The 24,487-nt window shown below is 40.9% G+C and overlaps 1 protein-coding gene across 2 annotated transcripts in view; it reads right to left on the bottom strand.

The window, feature by feature from the left end:
- The window catches only part of IGDCC3 (immunoglobulin superfamily DCC subclass member 3), a 121,259-nt gene that overhangs the window by 87,567 nt on the left and 9,205 nt on the right, over positions 1-24,487 (bottom strand). For both annotated transcript variants that reach the window (XM_085848627.1, XM_085848626.1), the window contains exon 2: positions 18,327-18,647. In XM_085848627.1, coding sequence (XP_085704753.1) covers positions 18,327-18,647 — 321 coding nt within the window. The remainder of the gene's footprint in view (positions 1-18,326; positions 18,648-24,487) is intronic.

A 24,487-nucleotide genomic window follows, 5' to 3' on the forward strand; every position in this document is an offset into this window, starting at 1 on the left:
CCTAAATCATACACCAAATTTTGTCATAATCCATCCACAACTTTTTGAGATATTGTGCTATAATATTTATCATTTTTGGCTCCATCTCTCAATGGTGAAGAATCACTTAAAAAAAAATTGTAAAATTCTCGTATCTGGAACCAGATTCGTATCTTCACCAAATTCGAAATGAATTCGGCCTTGTCACACAAACAACCTGTCCATCAAGTTTCGTCTGAATCTGTCCACAACCTTTTGTGATGTCATGCTATACGTATATAATTTTTGGCCCAATCTTTCAATGGTGAAGAATTTCAATGGTGAAGGACCTCTGGTAGCTTACACATGATGTTGTGTTTGAACCTGGAGAATAACAGCTGAAATAGTGTTATGAATCTGGAAGCCATTTGCACGCAAACAGACAGCAGTCCCTAAGCTTATATTAGTTATTTCAATAAGTGTGTGCATAGTGAGATTCCTCCCGATGTCTAAAGGGAATTACATGTGTGCGCTGCGATTTTTTTTTTCTAGTTAGATTTTTGCAATACCCAACAACAACAAATCAATCCTTCACTTCTTCGCACCATCGACGCCATTGCCCACGTGCGTTCGACCACGGACGTGGCACGTGCGTTCGACCACAGACGTGGGTGGAGGTTTCCTCACATCAGAACACCGACTCCGCCCAGGAAAGGAGGGGGGCCCCCTGTCCAATCACGGATGGCCAGCACATCACCCCACGAAACCCTGTCCAATCAGGGCAAAGATTACCTCAGCGCTCCACCCCAGAAAGGCAGGGTTTTCCCTCTGTCCAATCAGAGGGGGGCAGATATCACCCCACGAAACCCTGTCCAATCAGGGCAAAGATTACCTCAGAGGACCGATCACCCCACTCCGCCCGGGGGAGGGATAAGAATCACCGGGCTCCCTTTAGTGCTCGCTGGAGTTGGGTTGGAATTGCCGGAGAAGAAAGGGGTCGCCATTGCTCCTGGTGTGCGTCGTTGGTGGTCGTCGTTGCCGTGTCTCAAACTGGTCCTCTGACTACTCCACAGCCGTCGACTTCCATCTCTCATTTTGTCGAGCAATAACCCGGAGTCCGAGCCGGGAATCTCCGCTGGTCCTCTGTGAGGAGCGACCCTGGCCGCCTGGACCCTGCTATACCGTGTCTGGGCTCGCTGATGACCCCGAGTTTCACACCTGCAGTCGCGGGCCAAACCGCACGAGGCGGCCAGGTACCGACCAAACTCTGACCTCCGGCCTGTCTATCCCCTTGGCTGCGAAGGTCGAAATAAAGATAATCCGGGTCCATTTTCTTTTGGTGTGTGTGTGTGTGTCTGTGATGGCACCATCCTATAAGTAGAAATTGTATAAGTGTTGATTGCTCATTGTACAATGCCTGTATATTCGGAATAAGTTTACACTGTCTCTTATTATTGTAAATAAATAACTGTTAGATGTTCCAGTTCGTTGCCTGTCGTTTCTACCATTGACCCAGCACGGTGCGGGCTTGAGAGTTAGGGAGGCCGTTTGTGCCGTAAATTGTTCATTTGGTCCGGCAGGCTTTGGTAATCCCCACTCGGTTACGCCAGATCCAAGTCGATAACAGCGACTCAGTTCGGACAAAGTCTGCCGAGGGTGTGGCTTCCGCAGTAGTTAGATGACGTGAGTACTAAGGTAAATTGGAATAGACAAGTGGACCCTACCTCACGCCGTCAAAATATTGGTGACCACGGTCCTTTAAACGACCCGTCGACGCCGGAGTTATCCGGGGTGACGACCTTCGATTCTGGGTGTTCGGTGGGAGACGGCCCTACTGCTCCGTCTAGCGGTTATTCCTCGCCACCGTCCCCCAGCCCACAACAATATATCTGTCTGGGTTCCTCCTGACATCTTTGTTCTTTGTTCCTTTCACACTTCTTTCTCAATTTATTTTCTTCATAATTCTCTTTTCATTCTAATTCTTGCTTTTTCTTCTTTTTCATCTCTTTTATTCTCTTTCTCTCTTTTGTTGTCTATCCCTCTAAGGAAAAGTGAATTCTTGCACAAAATTTTCTGTAAGGTTCACTTGGCTGTGCATGGATGGGCTGAAACCCGAATCCTAATGACTCCATATTTGCTCTTTACTTCTCTGGGTCCCTTGTTGGTCTTGCATTTTGTGAAAAAATTAAAAATTTCTCGTGTCTCGATCTTCAGATCTACAAACAATTTGAACAGATCAGCACAATGCAATTATACACAAGCCTCCACTGGGTCTTCACATCAATTGTTTTGTGTTGCCTTCTGAGCACATAGCTCATTAGACTGGTATCCTACATTCAAATCCCACATACACCGTTGATTTGTCCAGCATCTCTGAATATCTTTGATATTTATCTAAAACTACACTGACATATTCCATAAATAAATAAATATATTACACACACACACACACACACACACACACACACACACACACACACACACACACACACACACACACACACACACACACACAACTTGTGCTGCTAAAGCCAGTTTCAAGGCAAGGGTTATACTGGGTGGGTTGCCATTGTCTTCTTAGAAGTCAGCTGTGGTGGGAACTTGTTCATGATGCCAGGAATAACTCTCCTATCAGCATGATGATGACATCAGCTAATGTTTATAACTAGGACACCCAACTGACCATCCATCTGACGGATTACGCATTTATTGATGCAACATCCTACCACCGGCCAAACACCAATCCAACAGTATATAATGGGGTTGAGAACTGAACCCAGAGCAGACGACTCAGAACCAAGTGTGCTTCCTGTTGCTCCATCCTGTTGGACCCAAAAGCCAGAGGTCAGTGTTTAAATAAACATCCACTTTTCTGTTGTAGTTGTTGTTGTTGTTGTTGTTCACCGTTATAAGTTCACAATTTCGATCAGGGAATGATTTATAAACAAGACAAGCAGTGCAATGTCATAAAGCCACTGTTGCAGTTAGCCATAAAAAAAACTAATTTCAATGTGTTTGGTTGTGACAAAGTTGTACTCATTGACGAAGATCCCCAAGTTGAACCAAAGTATTTTCCCATCACCAATAAAAGTAATATATGGCCGAGCAGATGCGAGGAAGAAAAATGAATAACTATAAATCAGGGTCTTTCGAAGGCACTGCAGAAAATCTATTTGATACGGCAGGGGCCGGGTCCTTCAGCTCGTCCCGGTGCTACGCGACCGATGCAAAGGCAAGGTTATGTAACCATCTGTCATGAAGTTACCCCTACACCCCTCCATCCTGCTCAGCCTACAACCACACACTAGATATTTTAGATTTAATGTGGACTGCCAAATGAGCAGCTTGGAACTCCATTGTACAATATTCCCAAAGGCGGAAGAGTCATGGTGCAGTGCCACTATAAAACATTCAACAGTTCTTGGCAATACCCCATGAAAGCACTTGTAAAAGTCAAACAAAACACATTCGTTCGATTAACAAGTTTCATATCTAACCCTTCAGAGCAAAGGTTGAATCAGTGTCTTACCTTAACTTCAGTTTTTAACAGTAAAACAAAACAAAACAAGTAAGGCTGGAGTGCCAGGAAAGGCTCAGAAATGCAGTACGAGGTCGTGACAAATTAATTACCATTTCCCTCCATACCAAAAGGCCTATAAGCACCGCAATAGTATGTTAATCGCAGAAGTATGTGCAGCATGTTCACAAGTATTTTACACTTGACCTTATCTTCGATATGCCAATATGCTCAGCTGTTGTTCAAAGACACCTGACTACAATGTGTGACTCTTTTTCACATTATCTTAAAGTTGTTGGAAGCACATCCCATTTGATTTGGTGATCCATTGGGTACAGATTCTTCTTTTTTGCTCTTTGCATCCAACCAAATTTGGTGGCATCATGGTTAGAGCCTCAGCTTTGGAATCGGAGAAGTTCGAAGCCTGGCCGAGTCATACCAAAGACTTCACAAATGGCGTGTGCTGCTTCATTGCTTGACATTCAGCATTTACAAAGGATAGAACACGGACAAACAACCATATGTTGGCAAACATAGTGCAGCCTTTGATAGGCCTAATGGCCTTCTCCTGTGTTGAACTTCCTTGCAAGGGAACTCATTTTATATATTATAAAATTTACGCAAATATTGATGAGTTTCAGGATGAAAGGACACTTTGTGGAGGTTGGAGGTTTCCAATAGATTGCTCAACCCAACCATGATGTGTAAAGATTTTTAAAATTATCCTTTTGAGGTTAAGCAACCCATTAACAGGCTTGGTATTTTTTCCAAATGCTGTAGTAACAATAGCTATGGAACAGCAGGATCGTTCCATTGGTCGCAAGTTCTGAGTTTGATTACCGAGGGAAATGGATCTGATTAAATTTGCTGCCAGCCAGGAACAAATATTGACCATTGCAACAAAGCAGCCTCTTCTTCTACTTACGTGTAGACATTAAAATAGCATGGTTTCTTTTTCACAAAAAGTAAGCCTTTTGGGCCCTTACTCTGATAAGATTCCAAAACATCTCGTGTTGGGCCCATCCCATTACCTCATTTGGACCATTCCTGAACTGTAAGCACCGTTGGAGCCCCCATAATACCTCCTGAATGGTGAACAATGTTAACACCATCAATGAGCCAAACGCAACATGAAAATCCATCACTTATGAAGGTGAAAAACTAAAATTTAAGTCACCAATACCTCTTTCCAAGTCGAACCGATTTGAAAAGGTTTTTCATAAACCATTTCATTGGAGGGTGTGGGGTTTTTTTTGGTTTACAATGACTTTAGGCTCATGGAGTAGCTTGCAATGATTACATCACATGTTGGACAAGAACATTGGAGATATCAGTGAACCTTTCACATGAATTACAAGGACATTCTTGAACAACTTCAGGTTTTAATCTCATACTTTTGCTCATTTTTCTGAACGTCCTTGTTTGTTACGTCGTAATATCTCTGTCCAAATGCCTTTATCCTTCAAGTAAAACAAGTACAAGTTCGTATATGAGCCTTGGGTACTGCAGAAGATTAGACGCCACACTTCTCTCCCTCCTGAAAACGATGTCACTGTTGGAAAAGGTTGCCACGACTTCAACAAAGCCCTATCGTGTTTTCACTGCATCCACAAAACTGCGTGCTTGTGGCATCTGGCATCATTTACTAAGAAAAGCTCCATATTTGCACATGTCCATTGTGACCCTACCCTCCACCCCCTACCCCCTCACCCTATCGTAATGAAATAAAGAACGACACAGTTCTGCATTTAAAACCTAACGACTAAACAATACTTCAATGACTAAACAACAAAGAATGAAATTTAAAGAACAGTCGAAAGAGAAGGGATGGGGGGGGGGGCACACTAACAGCAGGGTTGAGGGACAAAACAGAAAGAGACTAGGAGAAATAAGGGATGTGGGGAAGAATGGGGAGAATGGGAAGACAGAAGGGGTGAATGAGATGGATACAGCTGCAAACTCTCAATCACAGAAGTGGAAGGATAAACTGGAAAGCCGGAAAGAGGTGGACTTGCCGGGGGTTAATGGGGGGTGGAAATGATCATGATTTTGGATGGGGGATGACCTGAGATGGTGATGAACAGCTGTCTTGAAGCCCAAGAGGGAAGAATGGGATTGAAGAGACTGGGGAAGCTGGTTTCACTGGAAGGAAAAAAGAGAAATGGAGCTGAGCAGTGATCCTGGATTTTTTTTAGAATTTCACCAGAATGGGGTTACTGGCAGACCTCATGCTCCACCTGAGGGGGGGGGGTGAGAGGGGACAGAGGGACCACTGACCTGCGATGTGAAAGTGGGAACGTCTGACCCTTTGGAATATTTTGCAATGTTTTGAGATATTATAATGCATGTCTCTACTGATTACAGTACTTCCACCAGGATATAGACTAACGGTTAGGATAAATTGCTTCAAGGCTTGCGTGAATCAGATAAACGATGTAAAAATTCTGCTGCACTCTGCTTAAAAAAAAAAAATACCCCAAGGCTCTGAGAAAAGCTTGTGTAGAAAACACATGCAGGAGAAGAAGTATTGGGAGACATTATTGTCCTGTTACATGAACCCCAAAGACTCGCAAGTCAACACAGTATATGGGATTTAAGCATGTGATTCCAGCATCATGAGCTTTGTGCTCAGATGGGAACGACGAACAGGCCAAGCAGGCTTTCATGCACAATGTGCATGATAAATACATTATTCACACCGTTCATAACATATTTATTAATATATACATGATATCAAATATATTATACATCATCAGCAAAACATTTCACCATCTCTCCGCATCATGCGACATGAGCATGTTGGTTGAACAGGGTGTCTCTCCAATTATGGTCTTTTTTTCCCCCCCAAGTTTTCTGCCCGAACGTTGTGGAATGCAATATCCATGCAGCATGGATTAAACAGTGCTGTGTGAACAGTGAGTGACGCCATACCTCCAAATGTTGGCATACATTGTTTACAGCAGTCATCCACGAGTTAAAACAAAACAATGACGAGACAACTATGCCCATTGTCTGCCAATCAAGCATCGTAATGAGTTTACATGGCAAGTCCAAGATGCGGTATCAAAAATTACATTCATTGGGCCAAAGAAGAAGAAAAAGACGAAGATAACAGAATGCAACAGTGGTACTTGACTTTGCACTGATCTCGTTCTTGTGTTGACATTATCATCTTGTTCACTGTTAAAAGATTATTGTGACATGCGCTTGCTTGTTGTCTGTCTGTTGCTTCATGAAACACAACTGATAGAGTCAGAAATTCCTGTAACTCAAGTCCTCATTTGCAACAAAAGTTCTTCTTGCTGTAGGTGGATGTTTTCTCCCAGTTATTTAGTTGCAGGTATGGCTGAGAGATTGTCTTGAAGGGCATGCTCATCAGTTTCACCACTTACTGGAGAAATATCCACATTGGAAATGTTCCACTATCATGACTCTTAATCAGTGGTATATCTATTGCTTATCAATTGTGCCAAGTAACTGGAGCTAATATCGAGGTACAGCTGCCTCTCATGGTGTGGACCAACATAAGACTGCAGATTGCAAACCTTAAATGCAGCTAATTCTGTCATTTTTGGCATATTAATGGACTGTCCATATTTAGCGCTTTCATAAATGTGTAGACATTGTGTTGCTGAAGATTAAAAAAAAACATTCCCAAGGATGATGGGAAATACATCACTTTTGACATTTACATCACTTTTGTGATGTACATTTACATCAAAAAAAATACATCACTTTTGACATTTACATTCATCGTATGAACGAAAACCAAAATTTCCTGTAAGATGATAATTTGATGAGGAGAAAGTTTGTTCTAAGAAAAAGCGTGAAAATTGATCAAGATCCGGTCAGTTTTGGATGGACAGCAAGCACTGAATACATAGCTCCACCCAGCCCAGACAACCAGGCGTCTCAACTACCCGTCCACAATCTCAAGCCCCTCCTCGCACCCCACTGACGCCCACATGCACAGCCCAGCTCCTGCCCCTTGACACCGAGACAGCCAGCAGACCTCGCTGGCTGTGCTGCACGGGCTTGGGGGATGGGTGGCAAATTCTCAAAATTTGCACGACAATCGCTGGACTGCCATATTGTCCAGTGGCCTACTTTTTACTATGAGCACCAGGGGGGAAAGAGGAGAAAAAAGGGCCCTGTATGCCCTTTACACACTACGTCTGGACGTGCTATCCTGCTGACGGTTCCCACCACCTCATTGGCATAACCGGCACTGAGAATAAAATGGCATGATGTGTACCGTCTTTTTAAAAGGATAGTGTAGGGAATTTGTAGCTTCACCTCCAACGTGAAGTTTGCAGCCTTGCATAAATGCCATATTCGATATTTCTTCCCATAACTGATTTGTAAATAATTAACACTTAACAAGGAGCTCATACTTCATACCAATAACCTAGTCATGACAGTTATTGAGGTTTATACCCACTCTAATTGTGCAGTACATCTCACATAGGTGTCGTATTTTACATTTAACTGTTTGGAATGATCAGAGAGCAAAGCAAATGGCATTTAAGCACGTGCCATGTTTCTCTGCTCAGGGTTTAAAAAATTATGGCCCAGTGGACCTTTTACATTCCCTAAATGCTTATATGCTATTTTAAGGATACTTGCTCTTTTTGCCCACACAGTAGTCTTGAAATCATTTGGGATGCTTACAAGTTACAACTACAGCTATTTGCCAAATTTCATGCGGTGGAGAAAGGGAAATTTGCGATTCTCCTCGTGGATTAAACAAAAAATGATCTTTTGACTCATGAACGCTGCGCCGAAAACACATTTTCCAGTTGCCGCAACTGGCTTCAAAACAGTGAAAGCCTGCCCTGCTCGCAGGATCTGGTTCTGCCCAGAGGCATGGCAAACAATCTTGTATTACGAACGAAGCCAAAGTGGGATGCACAATTATACTGGTCATTATACGTGTCTGGAACAACAAAAACAAGTTCTTTCATTTTAGGAATGCATGTTCTATATTTAATAAAACTCTCCCCTCCTGATGAGAGCAAGCAATTGGTTGACCGATAAAATGGTTACCTAATGGCATTATCACTGTGTGTGTGTGTGTGTGTGTGTGTGTGTGTGTGTGTGTGTGTGTGTGTGTGTGTGTGTGTGTGTGTGTGCTTGTATTTCGTAACTGTGGGACATAAGCAGCGGGTGAGAATGCATCTTGGACAACATACTTCATGATGGCTCAATAAAAGTTACAGGTTATAAATAAAATGTCAGATTTTATTTTTGGGGGAGTTGGAAATATAGATATTTTTGCCCTTCTGAGTCAGTTTTAATAATTGTCACAATATGTCAGAAGGTTTTACTGTGTGTGGTGAAAAAGCTTGAGAAGCAAACAAAGTAAAGGGTTTCACCAATTACTTGCAGTGGAGTAACTAGAGAAGTTGTTTGTGCTGGTGGGATAAGGAGAAGGGATTAAAATAACTGGCAGGCTGCTCCACTCAGCCGGTAATTGGCCGTCAAGGTCGAGCAGGCCATTCTCCAGTGGCTGACATTCGGCCACGAGGCCCCAAAATGCTTCCTTCCCCTGAGGGACAATCTGAGAGGTCTGGCGCACCATCGAGGAAAGAGGGGGTGATGGACTTTGTTTAAATGTTGGAAGGGGTGGTGATGTGAGGTGGGGGCAAAGTGGTGGTGGCTGAAAAAGGCTCCTCCATTTCACTCAGAGTCCTTCGGACTCAATCTAACCACAAGGACCTTGTCTTTCAGCATTATCTTTCCAATACTGAACTGGAAGTTTTCACAACCCAATAATGCACTTTCATGAGGACCTCAGAAATCTCAAGCCAAACCATTGACAAGAGTGGCGCAAGCGACTTGCGTGCCTATTGCAGCGATTTCAAAAAAACCTCAACACAACAGTCAGAAAAAAAAAAAACGGCCATCCAATATTTACCTCCACCACCAAAAGTGAAGGAGGTTATGTTTTCACCCCTTTCTGTCTGTCTGTCTGTCTGTCTGTCTGTTCGTTTGTTTGTGTGCAGGATATCTCAAAAATTGTAGACAGATCCAGACGAAATTCTGTGGACAGGTTCGGTGTGTGACAAAGACGAACTGTTTAGATTTTGGTGAAGACCCGGATTGGGGTACTAGAATTTTAAAAGTGATTCTTCACCATTGAGAGATCATGCTAAACCGATATATATATATATATAGCACAATATCTCAAAAAGTTGTGGATGGATTCGGACAAAACTCGGTGGACAAGTTGTGTGTGTGCCGAGGATGAATTGATTCGATTTTCGTGAAGATCCAAATCTGGATCTGGATACGAGAAATATTAATTTTTCAAATGATTCTTCACCATTGAGAGATAAGGCCAAAAACGATAGAGAGCACGATATTACAAAAATCTATTGGGCCTGATATGTTCTCATTGATCAGGCATTAAATGGAGGAGGTATGTGCTCAACTGACTGCCCTAGTTATGTGCTCTCGTTAACCTCCGCCATCGAAAATGGATGGAGGTTACTGTTTTCACCCCTTTCTGTTTGTTTGTTTGTTTGTTTGTTTGTGAACAGTATTACGGAAAAACTCCTCGACGGATTTTGACGAAACTTGGTGGGGGGATTAGGTATGGTCCAAGGATCATGCCATTAGATTTTGGACTTGATCGAAAGTCCAATACGGCCGCTATGGCGGCCATTTTGAAAAAAAAATTGAATTTTTGTTTTTGCATTTCTACATGTTTTAAGTGATTTCCAACCCCCTCCCCCCCCCAAAAAAAAATTGTTAGAGAAAAAAAACAGAAAATTTTGCAACTTTTTTTCAACAAAATTTCGATTTTGTTTTTGCATTTCTACATGTTATGAGTGATTTCCAACAAAAAACATGCCAACATTACAATTGCGGCTGATTTTACAACTTCAGGTGGATATACCCACGTAAAATCAATTTCTGTCTCAAGGAATCTAGTTATGACGAATGAATTGAGTATGTAAAAGTTAAAAGGAAAAGGGAAAGTTGCAAACTATAACTCTGTGAGCACTGTTGACGTCAAATTGAATGAATAGGATATCAGGTTCACTTGAGTGACCTAGCAGTATTGGCGGCGGAGGTTTTGCACTCTACCGAGTGCTCCCCCTCTAGTTATATATGTAATGACCACTGATATACATATATATTTATTTATTTCAGACAACCTTGAAACACCAGTAAAACAAACAAACAAACAAGCAAAAAGGGCATCAATATTTAGATATATAATGATCACTGATACATGTATGTGTACATATACAGTATATATATATATATATATATATATTTATATATATATATATATATTTTATATATATATATATATATATATATATATATATATATATATATATATATATATATATATATATATATATATGAAAAACGAAGACCCACCCACATCTCTCACATGTGAATGGAGGGAATAACCAATTATCTCTCACCTAATCAATTAAACCCATGTGGCTAGGATTATATAAATATATCGACTCCTCCCATGCCCTTGTAGCTAAAGAAGCTGCATAAAGAAGCTTCACATACGTATATGTATACATCGGAGATAATGGTATAGGCGATTTCCATTAGCGGCGATATTATGACGTCAACTTTTTTTCTTGGAAGAATTTCCAAAATCAGAGATTGTTACTGCCTGCGCGTGGGCTTTCTGCATATACATGGCAAGTTTCACGAAGATCCGAAGAAAACTCTAGGTTGTGAAACAAAAAATATGTCAAAAAATAGGAATGACGTCATAAAAATTGATACAACGTCATAGTGATGTATCATATGTGTGGTAATTCATCTCTGCTAATGCCCTGTTCGATTCCGCAAACAGAATTCAAAGAGCTTGCCGAGTTTCGGAGATAATGGTAGAGGCGATTTCCATTAGTGGAGATATTTTGACATCATAACTTTTTTTCTAGGAAGAATTTCCAAAATCGGAGATGGTTCAGGGTTGGTGTCAATTACAATTTTCAATTACAATTACATCCTCAATTACGAAGTATCAATTACAATTAAACTACAATTACAAAACTTTTGAAAATTTCAATTACAATTAAATTACAATTACGCCCCAGTACAAATTTTTGAATTACAATTACATTACAATTATAAATTTTCAATTACAATTAAATACAATTATGCTTGCAAGAAATTTCAATTACATTTCAATTACATTTAGCGTCCATGAGACATCACCAAGTACTCTGTCTTGCATGCATGCTATCTGTCTGTCTTGTTAGCACGTTGTTTAAGGCATATCAGGGTAGGGACCCCCTCAAAACCTGTAGTCCATGGTTCCCTAGTTAAGAACGGGTAAAAGATTGTTAATAAAAACATTGTCGTGAATGTTTTGCTTGTGTTGGGTTCCCCGATGTTCCCTAATAAATCTGGTTGGTTCGTATGAAGTTGCCGCTATGGATTAATTTGTGTCGCGTCGAGGAACGATCCGTTCGATTGGCATATAAAATCCAATGGTTACAGACTGGCAGAAAACGCTCGGCATCTGACACAACCAGTCTGCAACCGGGGTTCTATTTCCCCAACTAGTAAGGTACAAGGATTACGTTGGTATCGCGATTGAAGACGCGTGACCCGAGGCCTGTGGTGAGCCAGCCAGCGTTATAAACCCCAGAGACGGCGGTGGTGAGAGTGGCGCCAATAGTCGGGCGAGAATCCCGCCACCCCGGATCCGCAACAATATCATCAATAATATTGTTAGTCTTTATACATGTATGTAGTGTTTGTAAAACCACATTGAAATTGAAAACACTGTGTAATTGAAACGTAATTGAAATGTAATTGATTATTTAATTGATTTATTGCTTCAATTACAATTACACGCATAATTACCAGCTTTCAATTACGATTCAATTACAATTACGCTGTAATACAAAATTTTAAATTACAATTAAATTACAATTACACCCGTAATTGTAATAATTAGCAATTACGTAATTAATTACGTAATTGACCCCAACCCTGAGATGGTTACTGCCTGCGCGTGGGCTTTCTGCATATACATGGCAAGTTTCACGAAGATCCGATGAAAACTCTGGGTTGTGAAACAAAATATGTCAAAAAATAGGAATGACATCATAAAAAATGATATGACGTCATAGCGATGTATCGTATGTGCGCTAATTCATCTCTGCTAATGCCCTGTTCGATTCCCGCAAACAGAATTCAAAAAGCTTGCCTAATTTCGGAGATTTTTTTCGGCGATTTCCATTAGCGGAGATATTTTGACATCATAACTTTTTTTCTAGGAGGAATTTTCAAAATCGGAGATAGTTACTGTCTGCGCAGGGAATTTCTACATATATATGTCGTTTCAGGAATTTTCGATGAAAACTGTAGGCTGTGAAACAAAAAAGTCCACAAGAAGAAGATGAAGAACAACAACGTGAGTAAGACTTAGAGATCCTCCATGAGGATCTAAAACGCCATCCAATTTGGAAATATAATTATCACTGATGTGCTATCAAACACAAAGTCACGATCATACATTTTATGTTTTAACTCAGATCCCCAAATGATGCCAAATGTGGCTCAATTTCAAACATCATATTTAGTTTACAGCTGGTGTTGGATGAAAGGAAATTCAAACCACACAGTAAAGTTTGAGAAAATATCACACTGATCTGACCTTGATATTAGCGGACTAAAAAAGATGTCAACACATGGAATGAATGGAAAACCCCTTGCTTGCAATTCTGTAACGTTTGAAAACAGCTGGGTTGCTTCTCTCTGGGTGAACCTTCGGCTACTGCCAGAACACAGTGCTACAAAGCATGGCTGTCAAACACGCATACGAAGCCCGATTCTTTCTCGACATATAAACTGCCATGAAATACAGTTGCTCTAATGACTCTGTTAAAAGCTTTCCAAAATAACGGCAGCTCCACTCCAGACTCTCATCTCGCCAGACATCACAGGACCACCGTGACATATTTATGGTTTCGTAAGAGAACCAATGAACTCCAAAATTTAGCAGCTTTTCCTTCTAAGACTGGAAAAATAGCAGCGGCTTTTCTTTGGCACACAGTGTGATGCATAACATACTCATGCAAACAAAACAATTCAGAAATATATACAAAAGATTTATCCAGAAGGATGGCAACACCACTCCTTGATCTACTCTTGTAGGTTAATGATCTGTATGAGCGATCCACCTCACATATGACATGTAAAAAACAAAAGTGGGCTGAGGTGTAACTTGAGAAAGATACGTAATACATATGTAATATGTGAATGGCCCTTTATACAGACTGCCAGAACAATGCAACCAAGCACATTGAAAGAAAAATGACTGTTCAAAATATTCTCACAAAAAAAAAAACCCCAAAAGATCTTTAAGTAAATGCTTATCCTGTGATAAAAGGAAAAAACTTCATTCCTAAATCAAAAGCCAAAATATATTGATCCTGGGAAAAGCCATGGTGTCAGGAGTGGAAGGTAGCTACTACCCTGGGAATTTCACATGGAATTTTGAACGCACAAATTTTGATTTTTATCCCGTAGCGTCACTATAAAATACACACACGAATGACAAGTATGAGAAATCGCTTCAAAAATGAAAGACTGTATACAATTTTTGTAATTTTTTTTGTGTACAGAGTCGAGACTTGTGAAAGAGCTAGAATTAGTACACTGAACAGATCAGTACATAACAGGACAAAAGGAACAGTTGATCGAGGGGGGGAACACCTACAGCAGAGTTGAAGGCCAAGTTGGAGACAAACTTCAACAAACAATGAGTGTGGGGAGGAATGAGGGGCAGGAGAGGATACATGGATTGGACACGATGGATACAGAAGGAAACTCTCAAGAGAGAAACTGGAAATTTGGAAGGAGGGATTGGGGTGGGGGTGGACGGGGGTTAACGAGGGTAGAAAAGATCATGGTTTTGGATTGGGGAATGATCTGAGATGGTGGTGAACAGCTGTCTTCAAGACTTGGAAGGATGAATGCTTGAAGACCATCTGTCAATGCCATAGATTGAAGAAAATGTGGAAGTTGGTTCCACAGGCAGGAGAAAAAGAGGAAGAAATAAACAGAGGTGAGCAGTGAATGAGTGGAGGTGAAAAGAGGATAAAAATAATAAAAAAAAAGAATCTCCAAAGTCACGTTTTCCCCATATTGATGTAAAAAAACAAACTAACAAGCAGAGATGAATCTGTCAATGCCATAGAGCATTTGCGTTCTATTTCATCAAATTGGAACCGAGCAAGAGGTAAACTTATAACTGGAGCTTATGACTGGAGCTATCCAGTTATTGACTCAGATGATAACTAAGTTGACGCAACAATGTATGAACTGCAAAGTTCAACAAATGAACATGAAATGCATGGAAGTTTCACCAACATGAGAAATTTAATGGAGAACGTGTCACAGGAAACAAGTTTTAATTGTTTGAAATTATGATTTCGAATCAACTTCATCAATCATGTAGTTATCTAGTTCTGTCATGTGACATTCATGATCATATTTCTCTAAACATCCCAATCTTGCACTGCATGGCAGAGACAGTTTGGTTGCAACCTTTACCCCATCCACACGGCACATACAAGGTCTGCCTCTTCCCCATATTCCCTCAACCATACCCAGCATGGTTGACTTATCCAGACTTTCGTTTCTGCACGCATGATGTGTCCAAAGTATGACAGTTTATGTTTCAGCATCAGCGCTTCTAATGTACATGGTGTCTAATTTTTAAGCGGTGGAGCCGCTTCCATAATTGCCTGTTTCCATCCGTCTGTCTGTCCAAAATTAATAAGAAGAACCTTTATAGCACACGATGTTTCTCCGAAAAATGGACCTTTTGACCCTTTAGTATACTGAGACCCCTACGACCTTTGAAGAGCCCCTAAACCCTTAAGACCCCAAATACCCCGAAAGACCCAAAAGCCCACAAAAGACCCAGAGGACCCAAAAGACACAAATACCCCGAGGGCCCAAAAGACCCAAAAGTCTCTGAGCGTCCAAAATACCTCAATGACTCAAATAATTCCAAAGACCCCGAAGACCAAAAGACCCAAAAGTCCCCAAGGACCCAAAATACCCAGAGGACCCAAAAGACCCTGAATACCCATAAAAAACCCCGAAGACCCAAAAGACCCTTAAGACTCTGTAGACCCTTTAAGACTTTACTATGAATGGTTTTGGTGTGTGTGTGTGTGTGTGTGTTTGTGTGTGTGTGTGTTTGTGTGTGTGTGTGTGTGTGTGTGTGTGTGTGTGTGTGTGTGTGTGTGTGTGTGTGTGTGTGTGTGTGTGTGTGTTGTCGTGTTTTCTGTGGAGTTATACTGGAGCATTCTAATGTGGAATGTGACACACCAAAATTATCGTCATGATCTGAGTTGATTCAGCTAATTAACTACAAAGAACCTGGAATAATTCCCATGTTTTAAAGGCACGCCATGTTAAGGTGGATAGGGAAGCTTAATCGGTCCTTCCGTAGCATGGCTTTCTATTTTAAAAATAAATAACAAAAATAATGACAACATTGTAACAAACCACAATGATCACATTAATTACTACAATATTAACAACAATAATAATAGTAGTATAATTTGGCAAGAATAATAATGAACGGCTGCCCTGGCCCAAGCACATTTGGGTTTGGTGAAAGGCAAACCAATGCCCAAGCAGTACAGCAGGCTGGTATGCAACAAGACCTTGAAGACCAATGAAAAATTGGTTCAATGGACCAATGGGCCCACTAATAATTCTAAAGGGTTCTGAAGGATAATTCTAAAGGGCTTTAAAGGGTAATTCTAAAGGGTGGTTCGAAAGGGTAATTCTAAAGGGTATTTCTCAAGGGTTCTAAAGGGTTTTTGAGGGTAATTCTAAAGGGTTCCAAAGTGTAATTCCAATGAGTTCTAATGGGTTCTAATGGGTAATTCTAATGAGTTTTAAAGGGTAATTCTATTGGGTTTTAATGGGTTCTAAAGGGTAAATCCAAAGAATAATTCTAATGGTTTCTAAACGATAATTCTGATGGGCACTAAAGGGTAATTCCAATAGGTTATAAAGGGTAATTCCAATGGGTTCTAAAGAGTAATTCTAAACGGTTCTACAGGGTAATTCTGGAGGGTTCGAAAGGGTCATTTTAATGGATTCTAAAGGGTAATTCTAAAGTGTTCTAAAGGGTAATTCTAATAGGTTCTAAAGTGTTCTAAAGGGTAATTCTAATGGGCTCTAAAGGGTAATTCTAAAGTCTTCTAAAGGGTAATTCTAATAGGTTCTAAAGGGTAATTATAATGGGTTCTAAAGGGTAATTCTAAAGGGTTCTAAAGGGTAATTCTAAAGTGTTCTAAAGGGTAATTCTAATGGGCTCTAAAGGGTAATTCTACAGTGTTCTAAAGGGTAATTCTAATAGGTTCTAATAGGTTCTAAAGGGTAATTATAATGGGTTCTAAAGGGTAATTCTAAAGGGTTCTAAAGGGTAATTCTAAAGGGTTCGAAAAGGTAATTCTAAATGGTTCTAAAGGGTAATTTTAATGGGTTCTAAAGGGTTCCAAAGGGTAATTCTAATAGGTTCTAAAGTGTTTTAAATGGTATTTCTAAAGGGTAATTCTAAAGCGTCTTTCTCAAGGGTGGGTTTAATGGGTAATTCGAAGCGCCTCTAAAGGGTAATTCCAATGGGTTTCGTTAGTTTCTTGGCTTTGCCTATTTCATATTAAAATGCCAAACTGAAACGCTTCCTTCAGACATGGGTGCGATTTTTTCAAGCACTGATTGATTTGGTTTTCTGGCAGTCCATGGAATTTTTAACATTAGTTTGCAATACCACATTTGAAAACCCTCAATCTCCTTCTTTTCTTTTCACTGTCCACGACTCATATCCATACATTGCAACTGGACATACCAGATCATTCATCAGCCTCCTCTTGGTTTGTATTGCCACATATTTGTATTTCCAGATCTTTGTCAAAACTGACATTGTTGTTCTCCCCAACACTAACCACAACTATGAATTTATCCTCCATATTCTCCACTCACTCAACCCAGGAAGATGAAAATTTTTATCACTATCTCCACCTGATCATCTTCCAATCTGACCAAGTCGATCTTCTCAGTTGACAAGATGTTAGTCTTTTGATTTTAAAATGCACAAACTAAATTTCTCATGTTGGTCTCAGGATACATCATTCATTGAAATGCACACAAAAAAAAATGTAGTTTCCCACCTCCTTCCCCCACAACCCTCCCATTTGTTGCATACCTTCATCTTCCCTCCCCCATTACTCCTCCACCAACAAACTTAATGTATTTATATTTTATAGATACATAGATATCTTGTCTCATGAAAAAGCTGAGACATGATGACAGGACACAAAGATACAGCAAGCGTTTCACTGTACAGCAAGGTCATATTCAATGGTCAATGACTTCAATTATATAGAACTAACTCTTCCAGGATGAAAGTGTTGTTCCAGTTAAGCTCCAAAAATACAGGCCTACTGTCCATCTCCACTCTTTTGTTCCTCTTTTTTTTCCCAATTGTGGAACTGCTTTCCAGCTTTTCAGAGGTGGTTCAATCCCACGTACCCGCCATCCATACATGTACACCAACTTTTCCACCCACATTAACCCCTCCCCAAACCAAACCCTCTTTTGCAGGTTATTGTATTTATTTTGCAAGTTACAATTAGATATTTGCACATTAGGGGTTCAGCCTTTGTCACCACAATAGTGAACAACAATTTGCAATTGTAGTAGTCATCACATTAAAGCAAGGTATAAATGCATTCTAATCAAAGATTTAAAATATATATTTAGGAGAGAAAAGCCTCCTCCATCATACTGTCCATATGAAAGCAACAATTATCTTTCAAATCCCACTTACTTGCTGCCTGGACCCGGGCTTTGCGGCTGACAAGCAGTCCGTAGTGGTTTTGAACGGTGCACTCGTATTCGCCCTCTCCATCAGGTGCTTTAAATTCTGGGATGAACAGCGTTCCATTAGTCAGGATGATGGGGTTGGAGGGAATCACACTGTGGTTGTTTTGTGGCTCCATGAACACCACAGTTATGCCGTTATGGCGCCAGGTGATGGCAATGGGCGCAATCCCTTCAACAAAGCAGTGAAGGGACAATGGATGGCTCTCCAAACACACAACATCGTGTGGCTCCACAAGGAAAGACAGCTCAGTTGCTGAACATGCCACTGCAACACAAGCAGATGGATGGGTCAACATGATGGACAAATATCTAACGAGATTTCATTTTCTCCACCAATATTTTGCTCACATGTTTAGCCAGTGAACACATAAGACCAGATAGGCAGCTGGGTTTTACATGCAAACACTGACAATGGGCAATAAATATTTGAGGACAGTCATCAACTAATAAACAAAATAATCAGCATAGCTATCGTCAACATTAACACAGTGTAAGTCCAATAAGCAATCATTTAAGAACAACAAGCGGAGAAGCGAATGAATCATCCTTAAGGAATCGTTTCTGCACATGTTTGTGAGACAGTCTATCAATGGCTCTTTGTAATGAATAGTTGCAGGATACCTGTTTTAATGAGACAATTTATGTGCAGAACTCAGGAGAATGAATGAGAAACAGAGTCTTAATGAGGACCACGTGTACAATTTTTTAAAATATTTTTTGAACACAAGGTCAAGGCTTGAGGAAGACCTAGAACACTGAACGGATCAGGGCGCAAGAGTAGAGAGAAGAGGGAATTTCAACAGCAGGGATAAAGGACAAAATAGGGGGAGACCCAGACAAATAATGGGTGTGGGGAGGAATGAGGGGTAGGGGAGGACGCATGGGTTGGACAACATATATTCAGAAGGAAACTCTCAGAAAGGAAAAAAACTGGAAACTGAGAAGGAGGTTGGCCTGAGTGTGTGGATTAACGGGGGTAGAACATATCATGGTTTTGTATGGGGGATGATCTGAGATGGTGGTGGCAAGAAAATGACAATTCGAGCATACAAGTAAGAGGTATGGTTCGACAGGATGGTGTAGAGATAGTGCACTTACCCTTGGGTTATCTAGCCTGGGATTGCTTCTCAGTCCAAATATAAAGTCCGATTGGTGCTTCACAGGTAGTGGCATTGTACCACAAAGTGTGTCTTCAGTCCATTGGTCAGGGTCATCTGGGGACCCGTACTTCACGAATAGGATACTTAAGACTCGCATTTTTTGGTTAACATGGAATATCGCAAAGTGTGTTTCACAAAGAGTAGGGGAGTTATCGCCAGCACTCGGAGTAAATTACAAATTCCTCTGCTGACACTTTGCCATGAGACAACTTTGGGAAGGCAATGGCAAACCACCCAGGATAAGCTTTGCCATGAGACTACTTTGGCAGTACAGAATCTGCCTTCAGGCAGAGTACCAGAAACAGAGATATGAGGTCAGGGATGAAGTGAGGACAAAAAAAAAATCTTAAAATAAGCGGATGGAAATTGGTAAAAAAGAAAAAAGAACAAAAAGAAGGGACAATAGGAGGGTTGGGTGAAGTAAAGGAGAGACCAGCATTTTTGATTATAACTATACAATGATTCAGGGGTTGAGGAATCAAACGCTCCTCAATTTTGTACCTCCAATATGTATAAGTGGTTGTTTGTCACAAATCATTTTGGAAATTCAGCCAGTTTTCTAAGTAATGGAACTGTACTTGGGAATACTGCATAGGATTAACAATGCTGAAAAAGGTTAACTGATATCTGATGGCATAAGGGGGAATCTCAAGGTTTCATTGTTCACTGCAGGAGGTTTGGTGATCTCGCAGCTTTTTTACCGGCTCTCTTCCAGTCTTGTATCTCTCCCTCTCTGTCTGTCTCCACCTCCACTCACCTCTGCACCGAGCATGTTGCCCACATTCTAGCAGATAATCCCTTACCTTGTTATCCCATTGAAGTCCAAGCTGAACAATCACTTCCATTCTCCCCCCCCCCCCAGTCACTCATTTATGGAACCGTCTTCCAAAGTCTTTCATGTTATATTCTTCCCTCCAGGTCATGAAGTCTTTACCCACCGCCACCTCTTCATTTCTCCAATTTCTACCTCTACGTCTCTGTCATTATTTCACATTGTTGTGGATCTGTGCATTCTTGTTCTCTTGGTTCCCCTCCACCACACTTTCTATCTGCTGACCCTTTGCCCTTTGTTATTTTGCTCTTTCCATGAGCTTTGACACCTGCATAAAAAAATTGATGAATGAATGATTTGAGGAAGTCACCCAGCAGTAGAAACAGCGTGCCGCGGTGGAGAAAAAGCAAACAATGAGAAAGATCCACATCTCTAGAGAAGCCCTAATGGAGTCTCCGTGTGCATAAAATAACAAACGTTTTCTGCTGCCAAAGTGTGATTTTATCAGTTAACAAATGCTCGTGATACTCAAAGTAGAATGATATTCTTCCAAAATATATCCTCTATTTAATATCTGTCTCAAAGCAAACACTCCAGTTCAAGTGTTTGTCAACATGTGTGCTTACCCCAGTAAGCCCATTCACCTCCCACAACTCATTGAATTGATTGTCCAGAACAAAGGTGGATTTTTTTCAGGACAAAAGGACAGAGAGCCTAGAGAATATCACATTCATACGTCAACCAGAAATGCTCTGAACTTTCTGCCACTGGAGAAAACAAGACCAATTACTAGAAATAAGGGGGTTGTACGTAGGACAAAAGTACTTCACAAATGGGATATTTATTTTTTCCTCTCTGGCCAGTCCTCTCTTTTACAGGCATTGGAGGCTGCGCCTGAGAACAAAAGAGAAGGAAATTATAGTCTCCAGCATCAATGAATGAAGCCGGTGGCTTTTGCAGCAAACTGGCTTCATGACCACAGTAGATTCACTCAGCAGGACCATTGGTGATGTGGAGATGGGGTCTGGTGAATAGGCCTGGCTTAACTACTTCCTGCTGTAAAAACAGAATTGCTGACCCTCCACCTCCGGTTCCAAAACCACCTTTTCTCCTTGCCCCTTCCCCCTTATTTTTCCTTCAACAATTCCTGCTTTTCCCTCCCACTTTCCACTTCATCTCCATCAAGCTTGGCAACCCAACTGCAGCGGAACACCTCCTTCTTCGCTCCCTTCGCTGCAGTAACCCCGGCCGGACGGTTCAGGCCACCCCACGCGTGACTTTGCCCACATTGCTGATTTGTTTATTGGTGTGCTAAGGTACGTGCAAGAACCAGACACATAACTTTGGGGATAAGAAAGTAGAATAAGAAAGTACACAAAGTGAAACGGAGATGTAAGATAAAGAATAACACATGAGGGGGTTTCTCAGAAAGTGGACTATGCCCCCACACGTTTTGCCTTTCTCGCTTGCTTTCACTGCATTCTTATCGGATGATATTTATGAAGAGGATAATTTACATAATGCCAATTGAAAAGCAATGAAACAACTGTTTTTTGTATGTGACTAAAGTTAAGTAACATGAAGTATTTTGGCTCTGAAAATTTCTTGCAGTTCCAAGAAAACTTGATGTACACTCATGTTTTATCCCATTTCATGCTATATCCTGTTAGCCTGCCAATCAGCGGCTTCAGAGGCAAATTTGGGATGGGAGTGAGAGGGGGGAAGGGGAAGGATCAAGGAAACAATACATCATTCCTCAACATTTATAACTTCTTATTGTATTAAAAATTTAAGTATGATTATCTCTGCTGATAATGGCCAGATACATCTAATTAATGTCACACAAATATTGTGCTAACCAAACATTTTTGACATCTTTCAAGACATGCGGAGCACCGCCACTCCCCTTTATTCCTATTCAAATTGCCAGATCCATAATGAATCCTGCTGATATGTTGAGTTGTCTCCTGTATAAAAGTGTCAAAATGAACAAAGCTGATGAGACTTCTGAACCGGCTTTGTGAATTAACAGCACCAGTTTAGAGGCAAAGATTCTTCTTCTGCTTCGTTAATGGCCACTATTATTCCCACTTCTCGGGTTGGCCGGAGGAAGCTTGGTCCAAGTCTTTCACAAACTGGCTGGCTCATCCTGATGTTCGAGTGAGTAGTTGGGGCAGGAATTTGTAATTTGTTCATGATGCCGGCGGTAGCTCACCTACTCTTCGCGAAGGACACCATGGTGGGATGTTTAATGTCTACCAACTAACGCTGGCAGATGGGATTCCCAATTAACGTCTGTCTAAGGGATGGCACGCACATTAATTTATGAATCATCCTGCTTGCGAAACACCAGAAAGATAGTTTGTAGCTGAGTCAGGATTCAAACCCAGGCTGCTTAAAAAATTGTAAAAAATATTTCTAAGGCATGGTGAATTACAAAATTGTAATCTCCATTACAAATGCCATTGATGTATGTATGTATGTATGTATGTATGTATGTATGTAGTATATGTGTCAGGTCAGGTCAGGTATGGGAACATGCGCCGGAGCAGTGAGTCACTGCATCCACTTTCCGCCGGTACTCCAGGGGCCTCCGTCTGGCCATCCCCCAGGCAGATGCGTTGGGATGCTGATCAAGCTTAGGGGCAAATACACATACCTTGAGACCATCCTGCCATCACAGAGGCAAGGATACATTTGTCAAAAAATAGAAATCAGAACTTTCAAAGATAAGTGGACAATTTTGAGGATGGCAAAGCAGTTATATCGTGAGCTGCATTGCAAGGCTGTGTGGGATCAGAACTTTTTAAATGCCGACAGACTTCCTGCCAAAAACAATAACAAAAAACTCGTCTCAACCTATGATAAGGTTACTCTGGATGAAGTCCCAATTGGACCCATGTTGACAGATGTACATTATCAAAAAGGTATGGGTTGAAGGATGAGGAACAAAAGAGTGGACTAATGGCTGCACTCCCTAACAAAACCCAGGTGCAGAGCAACATTCATTAGTGTATTGTGTTACAACCTCGTTTCTATTTCATGATTCATAGTGGAAAAGCATGTGACCAACTAGCTTGCATCAACTAGCTGCATATGCTATCATATTATGTAACATTAGATTCATCATGTGGGTAGGCCAGTTGTTCAGCTTGTGTCATATTTGCCTCCAATCTGTTGTGGCATCCTCGTTGACAAGAGATAAAGTTATCCTGAAACGCTGGGTGGTTTCTGTTTCCAAATACACATTTGAATTAGTGGCCACAAGGATGGTTTGACATTGACTTGCTCGTGGCCATCGGGGCAGGTGTTTCAATTTTGACCAGTTTACCAGAAAGCAGTGGCCTACTATTTCTAAGGCATGGTGGATCTCTAATGGCTACAAATTACACTTTCGTATAGTTTGCCAAAAAATTGAGATAATAGTGCTAACAGAAGGAACAGCCAGCTTAAATTCCCTCTCAAAGACCATGCGATCTATGATGCCTGCAAAGCAGCAGGAGAGGTAGGTCCAGGTGGGATTTGAAGATTCGGATGCCCACTACCGCCCCCGCCCCCCAAGTCCTCTTTATCAAACCAGCACATTTATATAAAAAAAACAAAAAAACCCTAAGAACTCCTCACATGTGCATAATTGTGGTAAAAATGATTTTTATATAGTTTACAAAAATTGAGACCGATTGTGTATTGTCACTACTAACCCCAAAGGGAATGTATAGTTTTCCAGGAAGATCTCACTTGCATGCGACGGTGTTCTATCCTCCATGACTCCTGATACTTTTGAATAAAACTCCTGGATGGACCAGTTCCAAGATGTTTATCGTGATGATCATAAATATGAAGATGCTGTCATGGCCCTGCCAAACCCACTCAATGGATATCAGTATTTTTACATCATCACTGAACTGCGGTGCAAGTCTGTGCCAAAATCTGAGAAATGCTATTTATGATGTTGTAATCTATTTATGATGTAAATATTTATGAGAAATGCAAAATCTATTTATGATGATCATAAATATGAAGATGCTGTCATGGCCCTGCCAAACCCACTCAATGGATATCAGTATTTTTACATCATCACTGAACTGCGGTGCAAGTCTGTGCCAAAATCTGAGAAATGCAACGCACTCCTATGTCAAGAATATGATGTGATACCTCAGGTACTGACACCAT

Source organism: Eptatretus burgeri, chromosome 12 (genome assembly GCF_056783735.1).
Source record: "Eptatretus burgeri isolate ZD-2024b chromosome 12, Ebu_testis_v1, whole genome shotgun sequence".
Classification (NCBI taxonomy): Eukaryota; Metazoa; Chordata; class Myxini; order Myxiniformes; family Myxinidae; genus Eptatretus; species Eptatretus burgeri.